At 53.1% G+C, this 16,450-nt stretch overlaps 1 protein-coding gene across 1 annotated transcript in view; it reads right to left on the bottom strand.

The window, feature by feature from the left end:
• Window positions 1-1,643: 1,643 nt before the first annotated feature.
• The window catches only part of SDCBP2 (syndecan binding protein 2), an 87,742-nt gene continuing 72,935 nt past the window's right edge, over window positions 1,644-16,450 (bottom strand). The window contains exons 8-9 of the mRNA XM_069650921.1: window positions 4,050-4,141; window positions 1,644-3,172 (exon numbers count right to left, since the gene is read on the bottom strand). Coding sequence (XP_069507022.1) covers window positions 3,118-3,172; window positions 4,050-4,141 — 147 coding nt within the window. The 3' untranslated portion in view covers window positions 1,644-3,117. The remainder of the gene's footprint in view (window positions 3,173-4,049; window positions 4,142-16,450) is intronic.

Below are 16,450 nucleotides of genomic sequence, written 5' to 3'. Positions count from 1 at the left end.
TTGATCAGTATACAAAGCGGTCCCTTATATACAGTAGCTACCCAATGGCGATGCTCGATACTATCTTAGTGAGCATTTCTAAGGCAAATAATGGTTGGGAAATGCTCCATCCATAGCAATTAATGGTTATTTGGTGTTCTTATACTAGTGTTTGCTATTAGTAAACACGCATTGGTGATGCCAACAGTTTGAGCTTTTGTGTAAGCATGAGAAAGACATTTGCTAGGCACTGCCGTAGTGGTATTAATTGGCCATTGATGGTAGCAGGTACAAAATGGTGCTAGTACATGTGGAAACTAATAGCGGTGCCTGGCAGCCCAATACGTCTACACATACCAGATCTGTTGGCTTTGCCAATACTTATAAATCGAGTGGTTGAAGGCAGACCTTGTTATGAAATTTTGATTACACCAGTATGAGGTTTACAGCTCCAATTAAGTCATTAACTTTAAGAAGACTGCATTGCGGAAACACTGGCAGGCACTGCGAGTGCAAAGTTTGATGGGAAGGCTTGAGTAAAGCAAGACCAAATAGTTCCCATGGGGAGGTGCTTTGGGCATGGAGGGGCAGGAACTGGGTGGGAATGGCCATAGGGATTAGCATGGCCATGGCTCGTCAATGGGTGGGCAAATAACCAAACAGCACCTACAGGCTGTGTCCCCCCTCCTCATTTGCCATTTCTCCCCATTTGTACTCTAATGCAATAGTTTCAGCTAATAGCCCAAACTAAAAATGATAAACATTATTAGACCAACAAATAATAAACGTTATTTAAGTTACATTGGCATAGATGACCTTAAAGACTTATAATGGGGCAGAAATATTGCGCTAAAGCCATCGGAGGAAGGAGGAAAGGTTGTCTTTAAAAAATCCTGAAGTCTTCAGACCTGACTTTATTCCATCTAGTAAGATCATCAACCAGGGCCTTCGTATCCCTTGGAAAGGAACCTTTTCAGTTCCGAGAAAAGAGCGTGCCATCATGAGCCAGCTTGAAAGCCATTAGCATCTGCAAGGACAACCAACATCCTTGGCAAGAGGCTGCTAAGATGTTTTGGTCCACGGGGGCGCTCAGAGATTCTGGGAATTGCTTGTTATGGTCTCTCAGGGGAGTATCCTCTATATAGACGCAATTATCACTCTCTGGAGAAAGGACATGTTCCTGGTACATCAGCGGGGTTTCAGAACACTGGCGTCCCATTGTCTAATCAGGCTGCATGAAGAAGAGGGTGGAAAACAATGAAAGCCCCTTCAGAGGCTGAATGGGTAGCAGAGTTGAGCAGAGTCTCATTGATGGGGAAAGACGTACGAAATTGGAACCATTTGAAGAAACCTGGTTTCCCTTGATTTAAATGTCTAGCTAGACCAATTTGCGTTTGGGTGAGGATAAGTCGGACAATGCTCTGCCTGGTCACAACTGTTCATTTTTGTCCTGTAGATATTTATGTAAAATGAAAAAATGTAAATAAAATTAAAAAAGAAGAAGTGGTCTACACAAAATAGGGGGCAGTGAAAGTGCCAGGGACATTCCATGGGGATGCAGGGCAATGATGGCGGTAGTGTGCCTGGTGTCGAAGGTACTCTTTAAGGGCATGCAGTCTGTGCCATACGCAGTGTGGAAGGACAAACGAACACAAGATGGTAGCTCAGGTAGATCACTTTATTGTCTCGCACACCGTTGGCCCCACAGGATGGCAGCTTTAATGCACAAGGAATGCAGTAAAAATACAAACCCGTGTACAGGAGTCATTGGGGCAAGTGCTTGCGAACATCACAAGGCTACATCATGTGACTGCAAAGGTAAAGTGCAGTGTAAAGAGGAATGCAAGCTAATACAAACAATAAAAGAGTAAACAATAACGGAAAAGGGAACCTCAAACACAGAGGCAACTTTCTGTGTAGCATGATGAAGGCAGCAAGCATTCAACCGCAGAGCCGAAACAGGTGTCAATGGTGTCTTCTAAGAAAAGGGGATGAAGGCTGAAGCTGTGGGGATAGGAGTCACAGAATGGATATTAGTCCAGAACTGTCTTTCCAGGAGAGCCGATATACCCCCGGGAAGGGGGAAGCCTCCATCCTGAGATGGAATGTGACTTGGGGATAGGGTTGTAATGTGAGAGGTGACTCCCGCCTGGGAGTCACAAAGTCTTTAACATGATCTTTGAGGAAGGCAAGGTGGGAACCACACCCCCAAAAGGAAAACCTCCCCAGGAGAAACTCCCCCTGCTGCGATGCATTTTATTTGGTAATGCTTAATCACAATGTTCTACCACATCAAGGGAAACAGGCAGATGAAACCCAGATTTCTAGCCTGTATAAACGCTGCCTTGCTCACGCTCATAACCCCGCTATGCAAAACAAGCTGTACCCCTCAAATTGCAGCTCAACACCCTCAACTACAGAGGATCCAAAGGCTGGTTGCGGCACAGATACTTCCCATGGTGCATCGCTCGCACACAGAACGGCTACACGTCCGCACACACAAACTTGACCGGTTTCAGCTGTCATTAGTCGCAAACACACTGCATGCACTCTCCATGTGTTGGGTTTAATTCTTACTCTTAGCTGGGCTGGCTTTGTTTTCAAGCAGGTGTTTGCTCATTTCCTGACAGTTCTCTGTACCAAGCAGGGTGGGTCTATGCCAAAATTCTCTTTATTATCGCAGGGGAGGCATGGGGGACGACTGGAAACACTTGCATAGATTGGCATGGCATAGCCATGCCGGTGGAGCTCAATGTTGAAGGGTACTGCACAGGTGGCCGGTTCTCTGGTGTCATCTCTTTCGTTGAAGTGGTGCTGGTTAACCCCGGGATGTGGTCTTGCAGGTGGGCATGCACTGCTCGGAAGAGGGAGGGCATTGGGACCAGATGCATACACATGGACACCCACCAGCATCAAACGGTGGTCTGTGCATGGAGGAGCGGCATGGCGCAGGAGCCTTTGGGAAAGCGGCTCGGCAAAGTGATCTGGCCCTAGACGTGCTGGTCGGTGGCATTTAGCTATATACTCTGCATCAGAAGGGGGGCACTGCACCCCCTTTCCCTCCCACAAGTAATACAAGATCTACAGTCAGTTCAGTGCGATACGGTTTGTCGTGCAACAGAAACATCACCGAAGGAGTTAAACCTCTGGGATAGAGTGGTCCATGGAAGATTTCAGTAGGCCCGACGACATCCTGGAAAGAATTAAAAAGGAGACATTTACATGGTGGACAGTCAGGCTCCCCCGCCACATGCGGCACTAGGGAACTGGATCAGACTGCCCAGGCACACTTAGCTCTTCCATGGGTTCCCTCAACCAGAGCCCCCCTGGCGGCGTTTGAGAAACATAAAGGCTGCACAGCGTATAGGACATTGAAGCAGAACCGAGTGATGAGGTGAAAAACCAAGCAGAGGGCTAACTTGAGACTAGAATTGCCAACTTCAAATAGTACAGAGGAGTGTTAGTGATCACAGCCTAAAACCATTCATGAGCATTAAATTGCCAGTCAGGGCCCCCACCCCCAAGGACACCATCCTCTGCAGAACAGCAACTCCATTTTGAATTTCCCTCCTCGCCACCCACACATCCCTCACTACGCCCCTTCTCAAGCTTGCGCTCCTGCATCCTCTGAACCGACCCCCCCTCCCCCCCCCCCCCCAACTCCCTCCCCAGGGCACCAGGAGCCTCCTAGATCCACCTATGCAATTCTCTAGCAACGTGTTTTCACATCTCTCGCCACTTCCTTTCCCAGCTCCACCCACAATATCCTTCTCTCTTCAGCTGGATCTCCCTCCGCCCGCCCCCCCCCCCTCCCCCAAGATCTCCATCCTTCCACAGCACTAGCACAGCCTGTATAAAGATCTAGCCCCACCCTTTTCTCACGTCCCCAAGCCCTGCTTGCACCTCATCTCCCACTCAGGACCCCCTCTGCATGTCCCTTCTTGGCCCATTCCTGCATCCTGCCTCACACATCCTGCATTTACCTCTCCCGGCTCACGCGAACATACTCTCTCTCCATCTTCCCCAGCCTCCCCTCCTTCCCCATCACCCCCGGACAGTTGAATACTCACTTTTTCACCATGTGCTCATAGATGACAGAAGGGATGATGGTAACGGTGATTACATCACCAGCGGAGGCCAGGATGTCTCCCACCTGACTGTCCTGCAAACAGAAAAGAAGGGGACTCAAGAGGCTGTACTGGGATCAGACATCCAGTGGTCAGGCCCTTCCTGCAGAACAATCCCATACAGAGCCAGCCAAACACATGAAACCCTCACACACAGCTGATGCTGAATACCACCAACATATCCTCGGGCAGCCACCACACTGTACAGCAAGCGGATTGCTTGAGTTGGGTACTTATAAAGCACCCTGTAGCTCCTTAGCTGCTTCTAGTCGCAGGACACACTGTATGCATTGCCTTAAGGGTGTCTGGCTGATTCAGAAGTAGGCTTTTGGGGCCTAGCAAAATGTGGTCACGGTAAGGTGGATGGATTAAGATATGATAAGTCATTTATAACGCACCTGTACACAAGTGTTTTTAGGCGTGACAAGGGAGGGAAGACAGAGGGAGGACAAAACAAAGGATCTTACTAGGCCTTGTGTCATTCATATCGTGCCAGCGCAAAATACAAAAGTGCAGAGGGTTGGGGGGTGCAGGGAAGTGCCAGGGGGAGTGGAGATGGAAGTGCAATCAGGCCAGCATTGCTCCGAGTAAGTGCAGCCAGGGCAGCGCGACTCTGGGTAAGTGCAGCCAGGGCAGCGCGACTCTGGGTAAGTGCAAGGAGGCAGGGAATTGTAGGGTTCCAGATGCAGCCCCTAAGCGAACGGTGGGCCCGGAGGCAGTGCAGGGACTACCGGTCGTGGGTTAGCCTGGTACCAGCTAGACTCTGAGGGTAGCCAGGCAACCACTTAGTGAAGCAAAAAGGGTTGGTCAGCAGGGGAGAGAGTGAAAGGTGAAGAGAAAAGGAGGGTCTTGGGCTGCTTCTGAAACTTCAGGTGGGCCGGCTCAAGTTGAGAGGGGCAGGGAGGCCAATGGGATCAATGCCAGTATTTCTGGAATTTACGTCGGAGGGGCCAGTCCCAAACAATGCACTGAGGACTTGCGAGGGCAAAAAAGCAGGAGGTTATTTTTCTACCAATTGCTGATGGCTAGGGTGACGCATACGGTCCAGATGGCTTGCATGCATCCCCTAACATTAATAAAGCTTTGAGGGGTTCCTGAAAGCATGAAGGATAGCATACACATTGAAATACCCAGAGGTTTCTAAGCGCGGACCCGGGGAATCGTACCCGTGTGGCTCCGTGTCGTCTTGCTTCCAAGGCGAGCACGTTGCCCCTGAGCTATCCGCTCAAGACAAGATATGCGACCACAAGGTCCTTGCTGTAGTGTACTGTTAGGGTGGGGAGGAGAATTACAGCCTCGCTTTTATCACATAAGTATTAGGACCTGCAGGGAAGACCACCTGTCCGGGTGAATCCCATGGTAAATGGAAAAATCGGCACAGTCCGTATTTCTATGAAATACTGCACACTGACTGCGAATGCCAACATGCTGATATATATATATATATATATATATATATATATATATATATAGGAAAGTTAAAAATACAGACTGTATGGGGAAGGGCTGCTGGGTGTCTCCCCCGCATATATATATGCAGTGAAATGGGGAGAGGGGGGGGGGGGGGCGGAAAAAAACAAAAAAACAAACATTTTGGGATGCGCAGTGATCACATAGATCCTAGGCCTTTTAAATATCCTTGCGACTGGATTGCCCAAGGTCACCGAGAGATCAGGGAGACAGTACATGGCAATTCAGGATTATAGTTCCGGTGTTTTATATAGCACACAGTCGATCCAGTTTCACAGCTGGTTCTGTAGTCTGTATCTTCTGTATACTATGCCTGTATGTCCCGACTTGCCTCTTATGCCACTTTGTAACCAAGCTGAAAGCATTATTTTCTCCTCTGCGCCCCGATACTCTTGGGTCTGGCGCGCATTATAAATAAATAAACAGCACTTCGTAACTGATGTTACTTATTACTATCATTATTACCCATTATGTGGTACTCAATGTATTGATTTGCAGGGCTGAGCTCACTCAACCAGAGGATTGAACCCGCGGCATTGTGGAGATTAGCTCAGGGGCAAGGAGTTTGTCTTGGAAACAAGACAATGCAGAGAAACCGGTTCAAATCCGGGTCCCACGCTTAGAGACTGGCCTCCGGTATTAAGCGTGTTATAGAATGATTAATTAATGAATTAATCGTCGTATTCCCAGGGCGAGCATGTTGTGCTTGAGCTATCTGCTCAAGGCAAGGAGACTCTACTTTGCCTCAAAGCTCAAGGGGGGCCACTTCATGTTTATTTTCAGTGGTGACGACTCACTGCATAACTCAATTGCTTCTTGGCACTTTTGGCAGATCCCAACACTGGGTCCTCACAGGGGTCTTGATAGAACATAATAAACTTGAGTTGTGTCTACTTCTATAAACCGTGACCGCCACCCAGCTCACAGCCGAGGACAGGTTCTGTACCATGTGCAGAATTACTGGGTGGCATTGAGGAGGTTGGCTGCGGAGCCCCAGTTCGCTGGTGTTTTTCAGTCTAGTCGTGTTTTTAGGGTGCTTTATTATGGATGCTGGGGGAGAGGAAGAGGCTGGTAACCGGAGAAAGGATGCTGGGATGGTGTCTTGGTCTGCCTCTGCAGCGGTGATCCCGACTTCTAGGAGGGCGTCGGGAGAAGTCTTCCAGCATTTCAGTGTCCTGGCACACAGGAGCGTTGCAGGAGCCCCGTGACTGGGAGGGCTACATATTGGATGTCCTGAGATTTTACAACCTTACCGCTTACGGAGGCACGGCTGTCGGGAGAGGTATTATTGGTGGCGGCACCTGTGTAGGAGGCGTTTTGAAGATTTTGCTTGCCTCGAAGATCAATCTGTCGAATTGCTATATTTATTTCAGGGACATATCCTGGGGAGTGGCCGCCTTTCTATTTCTGCTTCTTTTTACTGCATCAATAAAAAAGAAGAAACAGTCCATCTTTTGTTCTTGAGATTTTCTTAAGTGAGAAGAACCAATAGACCAATGTGTGGAGCGGCTACATGGAGGAACTGGCTGGTGAGCGTGACGCCGTCCCGGTTAAATTGCAGATTTCAGGTTAGTGAGGCTAAGTGCGATGCCATAGAATTCTGCTCAAGGTGTGTTGTGTTTTGTATATAAAGGGAAGGAGGTGCAATATGATATATGGCATTTATAATGCACCTATACACAAGTGTTTCATACACACACAGTCGTTTGCGCAATGTTACATCATTGTGCGATCCGAGCACTGTGCCAAGCTACCAGCCCTGAGGGCATTTTAATTTCTTTGGAGGGTCACGGCTGCATCTTCTTTGGCTGCTGAAGCGGCCAGTCTTCCAGTAACATCATGGAGGTTCTCTTTAGAAAGCTGGCCAAGATGGAGGAGGATAGCACAGGAGCAATGCACTGAGCAACTGAGGCTCGAATACCGGAACTGCGCTTAGAAACCAAACTCAGGTACGGTATTATGCGCGTAAAAAAAATAAAATAAAACAAAAGGCAACTTCTCAGACCAGCCCTGGGGACGAGGCTACGAGTGCACTCCCTTTCAGCTTTAGCTCACCGTGAAGAATACCTATTGCAGTGAGAACGCGAGTAGAGGAGTGAGGACACTCAGCCGCCAGGTGCCCATTGCTTTTGTACCCGCCTTTCATCTGCCATGCTGCCCAGTCAAGGCCCATGCCACACCCATGGAGGTCTCCCTTCCTTGTTTTTGAATGGGAATGCGAGGCACACCTGGACATCCATCATGCTTGTTGGCGGTGTCCGGACTCCGCCGTCCGTGAGCCCCCCACCCCCGTGATACAGAGACACGGAGACAGAGATCTTTCTCGTGTGGGCTACCCGGTGGTTGTGTCGCCACCGGACACGCCCCGTTTATTTAACTGCGCACGCGACGGAGTGAACGTCACCCCGTCGCGTGCGCGCCCTTAAAGGACCAACGCCACACTCCTCCTTTTCCATAACAACAAATTGGAAACAGGAGGGACCAACTATCACACATTTATAAAGCACGCAACTATGCACACAACAAAACCCCCATTTATTAACAGCCACCCTTGATCCCCCGAGGGTGCCTGTCACGGCCTGACCATTGTCCCCAGGTCAGCCTCCCCTGCTCAGTCCGTTACATAGTCTGTGAGACGGGCAGGTTTCCCACGCCCTGTTCTCAGGGGGTACCTCCTGCCAACGTCTCTTGACCTGGTCTGCCCCGAGCAGGAGAGTCCACGGCGGGGCTTTCACCCCCACCTTCATCCAAGGCATCCTCACCCTCTCGGTTGTCCGGGCTGTCCACTCTCGGGTCGCCGATTCTCCTGAAGGAGGCATTCCTAGTCACGGACGACGTCCCATCAGAGGCTGTCACCATAGAGCCCTTCACCGCCACGACATCCAGGGGGGCGGGTTCATACGTGAGGGATAGCTTGCCTTGTGGGTGGCGATTCCTCACCAGCACCTCATCCCCCAACGCGATGTGTGGGGGTCTCAGGCCTCTCCGGATGTTTTCCATCTGCGTCCTTGTTCGTCTGTCCTCCTCGACCTGTTCATTGTCAATGACGGCGGGGTCCCTGTCCCCCACCTCCGGTATAACGTCTCTCGGGCATCTTTGGAAGAGAGCCTCCGCCGGTGCTACACCCGTTGAGGAGTGGGGTGTGGTCCGATATCCCCGCAGGAAGACATACAGTGCCCTCTGCAAGCACTCGCCTTTTCTGTGGGCAATCCTGAAGACTTTGTTAAGGGTGCGCATCATGCGCTCTGCTTCACCGTTGGCCCGGGGCCAAAGAGGGGTTACCCGCCGGTGCTGAATGCCATACTCCTTCATGAGCTCAGCAAAACGCTCGCCTTGGAATGGTGCCCCGTTGTCGGAGCACAGCACGGAGGGCAGGCCATGGGTGGCGAAAATCTTCTCCAGCGCCACCACCACGTTCTCAAATGCGACGGACTCTATGAACTCGACCTCCGGGTATCGAGACCACTCGTCCACCACAACTAGGAAGTGAGTGCCTCTCGACGTGGACCCAGAGTCTGCGTGCACTACTTCCCATGGCCTAGTCCCTCTTGGCATTGTTTCAATGGACGGTTCCCGCTGGGCCGGTGCCGCAGCCTGGCACCATACGCAAGATGCCACAAGTGCTTCCACCTTCCGCTCGAGCTCCGGGAACCACACCTTCTGGCGGAGGCGAGCTTTTGTCTTGGGCGCCCCTTGGTGGCCCTGGTGCGCCAGGGCGATGACCTGTGCAACTTTGGCCTGGGGCACCACGATCCTCTCACCCCTTAGTAGCAGCCCCGACTCCGAGAATGCCAGTTCTTCTCTCACTCGCCATAACTGCTCGAGAGCCACTCTGGCTTCACATGTCCTGCGTTCCAACGCTTCCAGCACCGTCTTCCACGCACCCCGCTGCATTGCTTCCCTCAGGATGGCAAAACACTCGTCGCTCTTCGACGCGAGCTCCAGCTCCTCCACCTGCATGGAGTTTGGGGTGGCCGTTTCCACGACCAGGCGGACATGTTCGTCGGCCTCTTCAGCCAACGTTGACTCCTGCGAGTCCCCTCTTGGGTGTCGAGAGAGGTAGTCCGCTGCGTTGTTAGCCCCTGGACGATATGTCAACGACACTCCATACTCGAGCAGGGCGAGCATCCAGCGCTCTATTCTCACTGGTGGACGGGATGATGAGCCCGCAATGATCGGCAACAGCGGTTTGTGGTCCGTGACCACAGTCACGGGGCGCCCCAGGATGTAGAGGCGAAAATGTCTGCAACCCCACAGCACCGCCAGGGCTTCCCTCTCAATCTGGGAGTATCTTTGCTCGGTGTTGGAGAGCGCCTTGCTGGCGTATGCTATGGGTCGAATCTCCTGGTCACTCCCCACTTGGGTAAGCACTGCCCCCAGGCCATAGGGGCTGGCATCCACTACGATCTCTGTCTGCAGGCTCGGATCGAAGAACGCCATGGTGTCGTCCGCCGCCAAGGCACTCCTGATATCATCGAATGCCGCCTGCTCAAGGGGGCCCCACTGCCAGGCGGTATCCTTCTTCGTCAGAGATCTCAGCGGCTCTGAACGGGACGCCAGATTCCTGATGAACCGGCCACAGTAAGTGACCATGCCCAAAAAGCTCCTCACCTCCGCAACATTTTCTGGCGGACGCGCCTCCTTTATGTCCCTCACTTTGCGGGGGTCCGGCGACACTCCATCCGCCTTAAATACGAATCCAAAAAACTCGATCGTTGTTTTCAGGAACTCGCACTTGTCCTTGTGCAGGGTGAGTCCCAGCGAGCGAAGGCGCTCAAAGGTCTTGGCCAGGCGTGCCAGATGCTCCGTCTCTGACCTGGCATACACCAGGATGTCGTCGCTGATGTTAAGGACTCCATCCAGATCAGCCAGTGCTCCTTTTATGATGTTTTGGAACACCTCCGCCGCGGAAGACACCCCAAAACTCAACCTCTTATATCGGTAAAGACCTCGATGAGTGGTAAACGTTGTGATGTAGCGGGACTCGGGTGCAGGACCACCTGGTGATAGCCTGCTCTCAGATCCAGTTTGGAAAAGAATCTCGCCCCTTGCAGTTCCGCTAGAATGTCATCGATGGTAGGGGTCAAGTGCCGTTCCCTCTTTATGGCCTTGTTGGGGAGTCGCATGTCCACGCAGATCCTCACCGCGTCGGGCTGTTTGGGCTTGCGTGCGATGACAATGGGAGACACCCATGGAGTGGGGCCTTCAACCTTTTCAATAATGTCCAGCCCTACGAGATTGTCCAGCTCTCGATCCACCAGATCCCTGAGATGAAAAGGAACTCGCCGGTGCTTCAGCGCCACTGGTTGGATCGACTCATCGATGTGGAGCCGGACCGGCTCACCCACCAACTGTCCAATGCCTTCGAAAAGGGAGCTGTGTTTGGCCAGGAGCACCTGAATGTCGTCTAGGTACACCGAATAGGCGAATGTTACAATTCCCAGAGCTTCGGCCGCAGCACAGCACAGCAGTGTGTTGTCGCTCACCGGCGTGACATAGAACCTGGCCCGTATATGTGAGTCGCCATATTGAACTTCAGCCACGAACACGCCGTCCAAGGGAATGGGCTGGTCGCCCCCAAAAGCGAAGATGCGTGCCCTTGGCGCGGTCAGCGTGGGCGGGGTCTGCATGGTGTCATAGTGCTGTCTGGCCATCACATTCACGGATGCACCGGTGTCCACTAGCATTGGTATAGAGTCCCCATTGACCAGCACATTGCATCTGGGCTGCCTCTTGGAGCGGGATTTCAGCATGCTCACACTGGACACAAAGAAAATGTTTTCATCATCCTCTTCCTCCTCCTCCCCCTCCTGAGGGGCCCCTTCGTCACCCTGGTCCACTTGAGCAACGTTGGACGCCCTCTGGGGGCGGAAGAAACCGGCTCGAACAGGCCCCCTAGGCACTACCTTAGGAGCTGCAGATCGGCACATCCTGGCGAAATGGTCCGCGCCCCCTAGGCACTACCTTAGGAGCTGCAGATCGGCACATCCTGGCGAAATGGTCCGCGCCTCTGCACCTACCACACTTCACCCCAGTCGCAGGGCATTCAGCCGGGTGGGGGAGGTCGTACCCGCACTTTGGGCACAAGGAGGTTGTCCCAGACGGGCGCGGGCCCTGGGTGTTCATGGGGCGCCTTACTCCACGGCCTCTTCCGACTGCGCAGACTTCCTCCACCTTGCCTGGGCGGGCACTAGCTTCCATTCTGGTCGCCCGCAGTTCAGACACTTCGTGACATCTTCCCAGTTCTAAGATGCGGGGAAGGGTGATACCCGGCTCGCGCAATATCTGGCGCCGCAGTTTCCCAGAGGCGCACCCCTGAATGAGTTGATTGCGAATCATGACTTCAGGGTCGTTCCACGCATATGGCGCCGCCAGTCTCCGCAGCCGCCCGTAGAACACATCTAGAGTCTCGTCATTCTTCTGTCGAGCCGTCCCCATGAGAAAACGTTCATAATCTGCACTGGCCATTGGCAGAAAATGATTATGGAGTGCATCCTTTGCCGCCGCAAACGACCCATCCGCTGGCTGCAGGGACAGAAAAATCTCATGCACTGCCGGGCCAGCAGAGTACAGGAGAGTGGCCAGCATACTGTCGTCGCTCGTCTCCATCGTGGCCCTGAAGTACATCTCGAGTCTATCCATCCACATCTTCCACCTCTGTCCCAGGCTTGATGGAGCGCCCGAGATATCAAACTCAGGCATTGGCTGTAGGGACCCAGGTGGTTTCAGCGGGAGGGCGGGCGGAGGCTGAGCAGCAGCTTGACTCATGGTGGATAGCGCACAGGCACCCCAGATGATAGGATTAATGGGGCCGCAACTCACCACCAGCAAGCAGCCTCCTGATACGGTCTAAATTCTGCCTCTCTCCAGATGTGCCCCTCGTGGATGTACCGCTCCAGCCAGCAGGCAGGACAATGAAGCATCCAAAAATTGAGCAGGGGGGAAAGACCCCGAGTGCATTCAGCAGGCTTCCAATGGAGTCTCACCCATCCACTCGGTGAAAAACAGTGAAAATGTCAATGATTCATTTTAAAATTGACACGTGCGGTTTCCAGTGGCTGTCCGCTGGATTGTCCAAAAATTATGTCCGGATGGCTCACCGGCGCTTCGTTATGAAGCCGTGAGTATCCGAGGCCTATTCATCAAAATGGCCGCCGGCCGCGTGCGTCTCTCCCCTCTCCGCGGTCAGAATTCGCTGAAGCGCTCACGTAGGATCATCTACGCTACGAGCGAATATCTCCGCCTGTTCCAGGGAGTGATCACGGCACTCGTCGCCACTCTTGGCGGTGTCCGGACTCCGCCGTCCGTGAGCCCCCCACCCCCCGTGATACAGAGACAGAGATCTTTCTCGTGTGGGCTCCCCGGTGGTTGTGTCGCCACCCGACACGCCCCGTTTATTTAACTGCGCACGCGACGGAGTGAACGTCACCCCTTCGCGTGCACGCCCTTAAAGGGCCAACGCCACAATGCTGTCCCTTCTTTCAACCTATAGAGCTCAGGGGTGCTTCACAGTAAGAGCTGAGGTTTCGGGTGTCACGTGATCACTGTGATTACGACACCTTAATGTGCACTTGCTTTTTTGACATCCCACAGCTTCCTATCCAGGGACGTCATTTGGGGGTCGCCAGAGGTCGCAAGAGCGACCGCTGGCGATTGGCCAGCGACCCCTGTCAATCTCTTGCGACCTCTGGCCATTGACCAATCAGAGGAGGAGGGGGCGTGGCCACAGCGTGCTGCGACGCTTGTGTTGGCCTCCATTTTTATTATTTCACGACGCGTGTGGTGCTTTCTCGTCTTGCTGCTGCCAGCTGAGGCTGTGTTGTGTCCAAACAGTCCAGCTGCATCCTCCACCCACGTTGATCCACCCCCGCTGAAGGAGGATGCCAGGCCAGTGACTGACTGACGAGGTGAGTGACTGAGTCGAGACTCGAGTCGAGCCGAGCGTGAGCCGAGGTCGCCGCCGACGGCAGGCAGGCCTCAGGGGCCGCAGCTCACCAAATTCATTTTACTGACGACGTGTAATTGTGCCGGCGGCGGCCCGCAAGCTGCCGCCGGCATATATTTGCAATGTAGTAAAATGAATTCGGGTGCCGACGGCAGAGGCCTGCCGTCGGCACCCGAATTCATTTTACTACATTGCAAATATATGCCGGCGGCAGCTTGCAGGCCGCCGCCGGCACATATTTGCACATCGTCAGTAAAATGAATTTGGGCCTGAGCCTGGCCTGCCGTCGGCACCCGAATTCATTTTTACTACATTGCAAATATATGCCGGCGGCAGCTTGCAGGCCGCCGCCGGCACATATTTGCACGTCGTCAGTAAAATGAATTTGGTGCTGCGCGGCCTGAGGGCCTCAGGCCGCGCAGCCCAGCACCAAATTCATTTTACTGACGACGTGCAAATATGTGCCGGCGGCGGCCTGCAAGCTGCCGCCGGCATATATTTGCAATGTAGTAAAATGAATTCGGGTGCCGACGGCAGGCCTCAGCCTGAGGCCTGCCGTCGGCACCCGAATTCATTTTTACTACATTGCAAATATATGCCGGCGGCAGCTTGCAGGCCGCCGCCCACACCACGATTTCAATTGCCTAAAAATGTATGCACATGAATCCAGAGCCACCCCTCGGCTCGATGTAACACGTTTGGTTTGCCTGAAAGCCTGGATGGGTCAGGGCTCAGTCACATGAAACATATCACATGTCCCTCTAGTGCTGTCTAATCCACACTACTCTCTTCGGGAAAGGCGGTGGCAGAGCCCTCCATCCATTCACGCGACAGGTGACAGACGCGAAGACGGGCAACACTGGCTGTTTACACAGCTGGGAGAGTGCGATATGTCTCAGGAAAGTGGACCGGTACAGCATACACAGCTTCTAGTCCTCGGGGTGTCTCCCGCGCAGATTAATTGCACACCTGCAAAGTAACCACATCTCCTAAACACTGTTTGGAACACCACCCTGCCATTAAAAACGAAAACGCTTTCATTTGAGGTTAGCGTGTGTTTAAATTTGGATGGGCTGCATTGCATTAGAGGGAACACGTTGTCTATTGGCTGCAGGGGCCCGCAAAAGGGCTACTGTGTTAGGGGGAGCGAGACGCCTATTTAGAAAAGTCAGCATAGATGCAAATGGTCCATCACACGCACGAGTGTAACATCCTGATATTGGACCCACCGTTTCCCACCTGACTACATACACTGTGGGGACCTGGGAACATCCCATTCGCCCTGCGCTTCGGTTCACTTATTCACCGAGGCTGCAAACTTGAAGTGCTTGAAAGCAGCTTAACGCCAGTACTAGGCGCCATGTCACCTCTGCACGTTCATTCAGGAAATCAAGGGACAGGTATAAGGTTCTGGGCCATGAATTCGAATTGTGTTTCACTGAGAATGGGTTTTGTTGGCTCTTTATTTCTTTTTCTTTTGTTTTTTTGAAAATGGGAGTGTTGACACCCTTGGACCCGTCCTCCCACCATCCAGTTCTACGCCCCCTCTCCTTTCATCCTCTATGTTTTCACTTTCTATGCCCTTTCTCGTCCAAATGCCCCTGATGGGGGGCTAGTTTGAAGGATGGGATGTGCGCTGATCACGTGCCACCGGAGGTTCGGACTTCTTTGAAGTATGGGATAGGCGCTAACTGACCACAGGCCGCCTTCAGTGGGGGATTTGAGGAAAGCACGGATTCCCTACTCTCTGGGGTTGGCATTCTTTAAAAGATGTCAGCACTGGGCACTTGCCGCCTGAGGTGAGTGTTCAGTGGAAGCGCGTTGTAAACCACGTCTAGTTTCCACAGGTAACGCTGGGAATTCTGGAACTATTCATATAATGACAGCTGTTGGCTGCTGTGCTCTAACCGTCTTTAAACACAGCTGGGAGTAAGCGCCCTGGGCACCACAGGTGGCCACCCTGCAGGTTGCCCCTCACTCCTGTCATGGCCTTAAGATGTCTCTCACCCCGCGGTGGCCCCTCGTCCCCCTGGTCCACTTCTCACCCGGGGCGACTCTCCCTGCCAGGCACTCCCCACTTCTCGGGGCATCTCTCGTTCTCTGGGGTGCCATTGCAGTTTCATGGCCCCTCTATGATCTGACCCATGTTGTAGTGGTGGGTGGGAGACCGCGGTAGCTCAGGGGGCGCCACTCACCTGCCATCAGCAGCAGCAGTGGCATCGCCCGGGGCTCCATGGGGCGGGTGTGAGAGTGGACGACGCCGCTGCCGCACCCCTGTTCTCCTGGGCTGCGGGTAGGAAGGGCTCCCTGGACGCCGGCTGCGCGGCCAGCCCTCCTCAGGAACGGGCGCGGTTCCTGCACTCCCCAGTCCCCTCTCCGCCGACGAGCAGCGAGTCCGGGCTGCGGGCGGGTTACTTCTGCTGGTGACTCTGAGGCGTGGTGCCCTGACACTCCAGTAGCGCCTGCCCAGCCTCAGGGAGGGGCTGTTCTCATCATGCCAGCGGCACGGGGGTCGGTAACACTGCAGCCATTCACACGACTGTTTCCAACTTTAGACTCCTCCGTCTGAGCCAGGTACATACAGTAAGTGCGAAACTCCCAAGGAGCGCGGCCGCCGGCACATATTTGCACGTCACTAAATGAATCACTTTGTTACTGTTGTAACTGCCCAATCTTTTCAGCCACCCAACCGATAAGGTCGAGTTTGTCATAAAAATGATTTTTGAGGCAGTCATATCTCTGCCTCCCTTTATGCACTTTGCATTGACCCGTCAAAGGAATGTTTAATAACAAGCAGAAACTGGGATGCGCGCCCAATCTGTCCCCACGAGATGGGCTGTGTTTCGTCCATCTCAACACAAAAGCAGGCTGCGCGCCAAAACCAACAGGGAGTTAAATGCATACAAGAGTCTCCAGGCGAGAAGCGGCA

This window comes from Ambystoma mexicanum, chromosome 3p (genome assembly GCF_040938575.1).
Source record: "Ambystoma mexicanum isolate Mex_15411 chromosome 3p, UKY_AmexF1_1, whole genome shotgun sequence".
NCBI classification, from domain to species: domain Eukaryota; kingdom Metazoa; phylum Chordata; class Amphibia; order Caudata; family Ambystomatidae; genus Ambystoma; species Ambystoma mexicanum.
The sequence above is the reverse complement of the archived record's forward strand: the minus strand, read 5'-3'. Positions and strand labels throughout refer to the sequence as shown.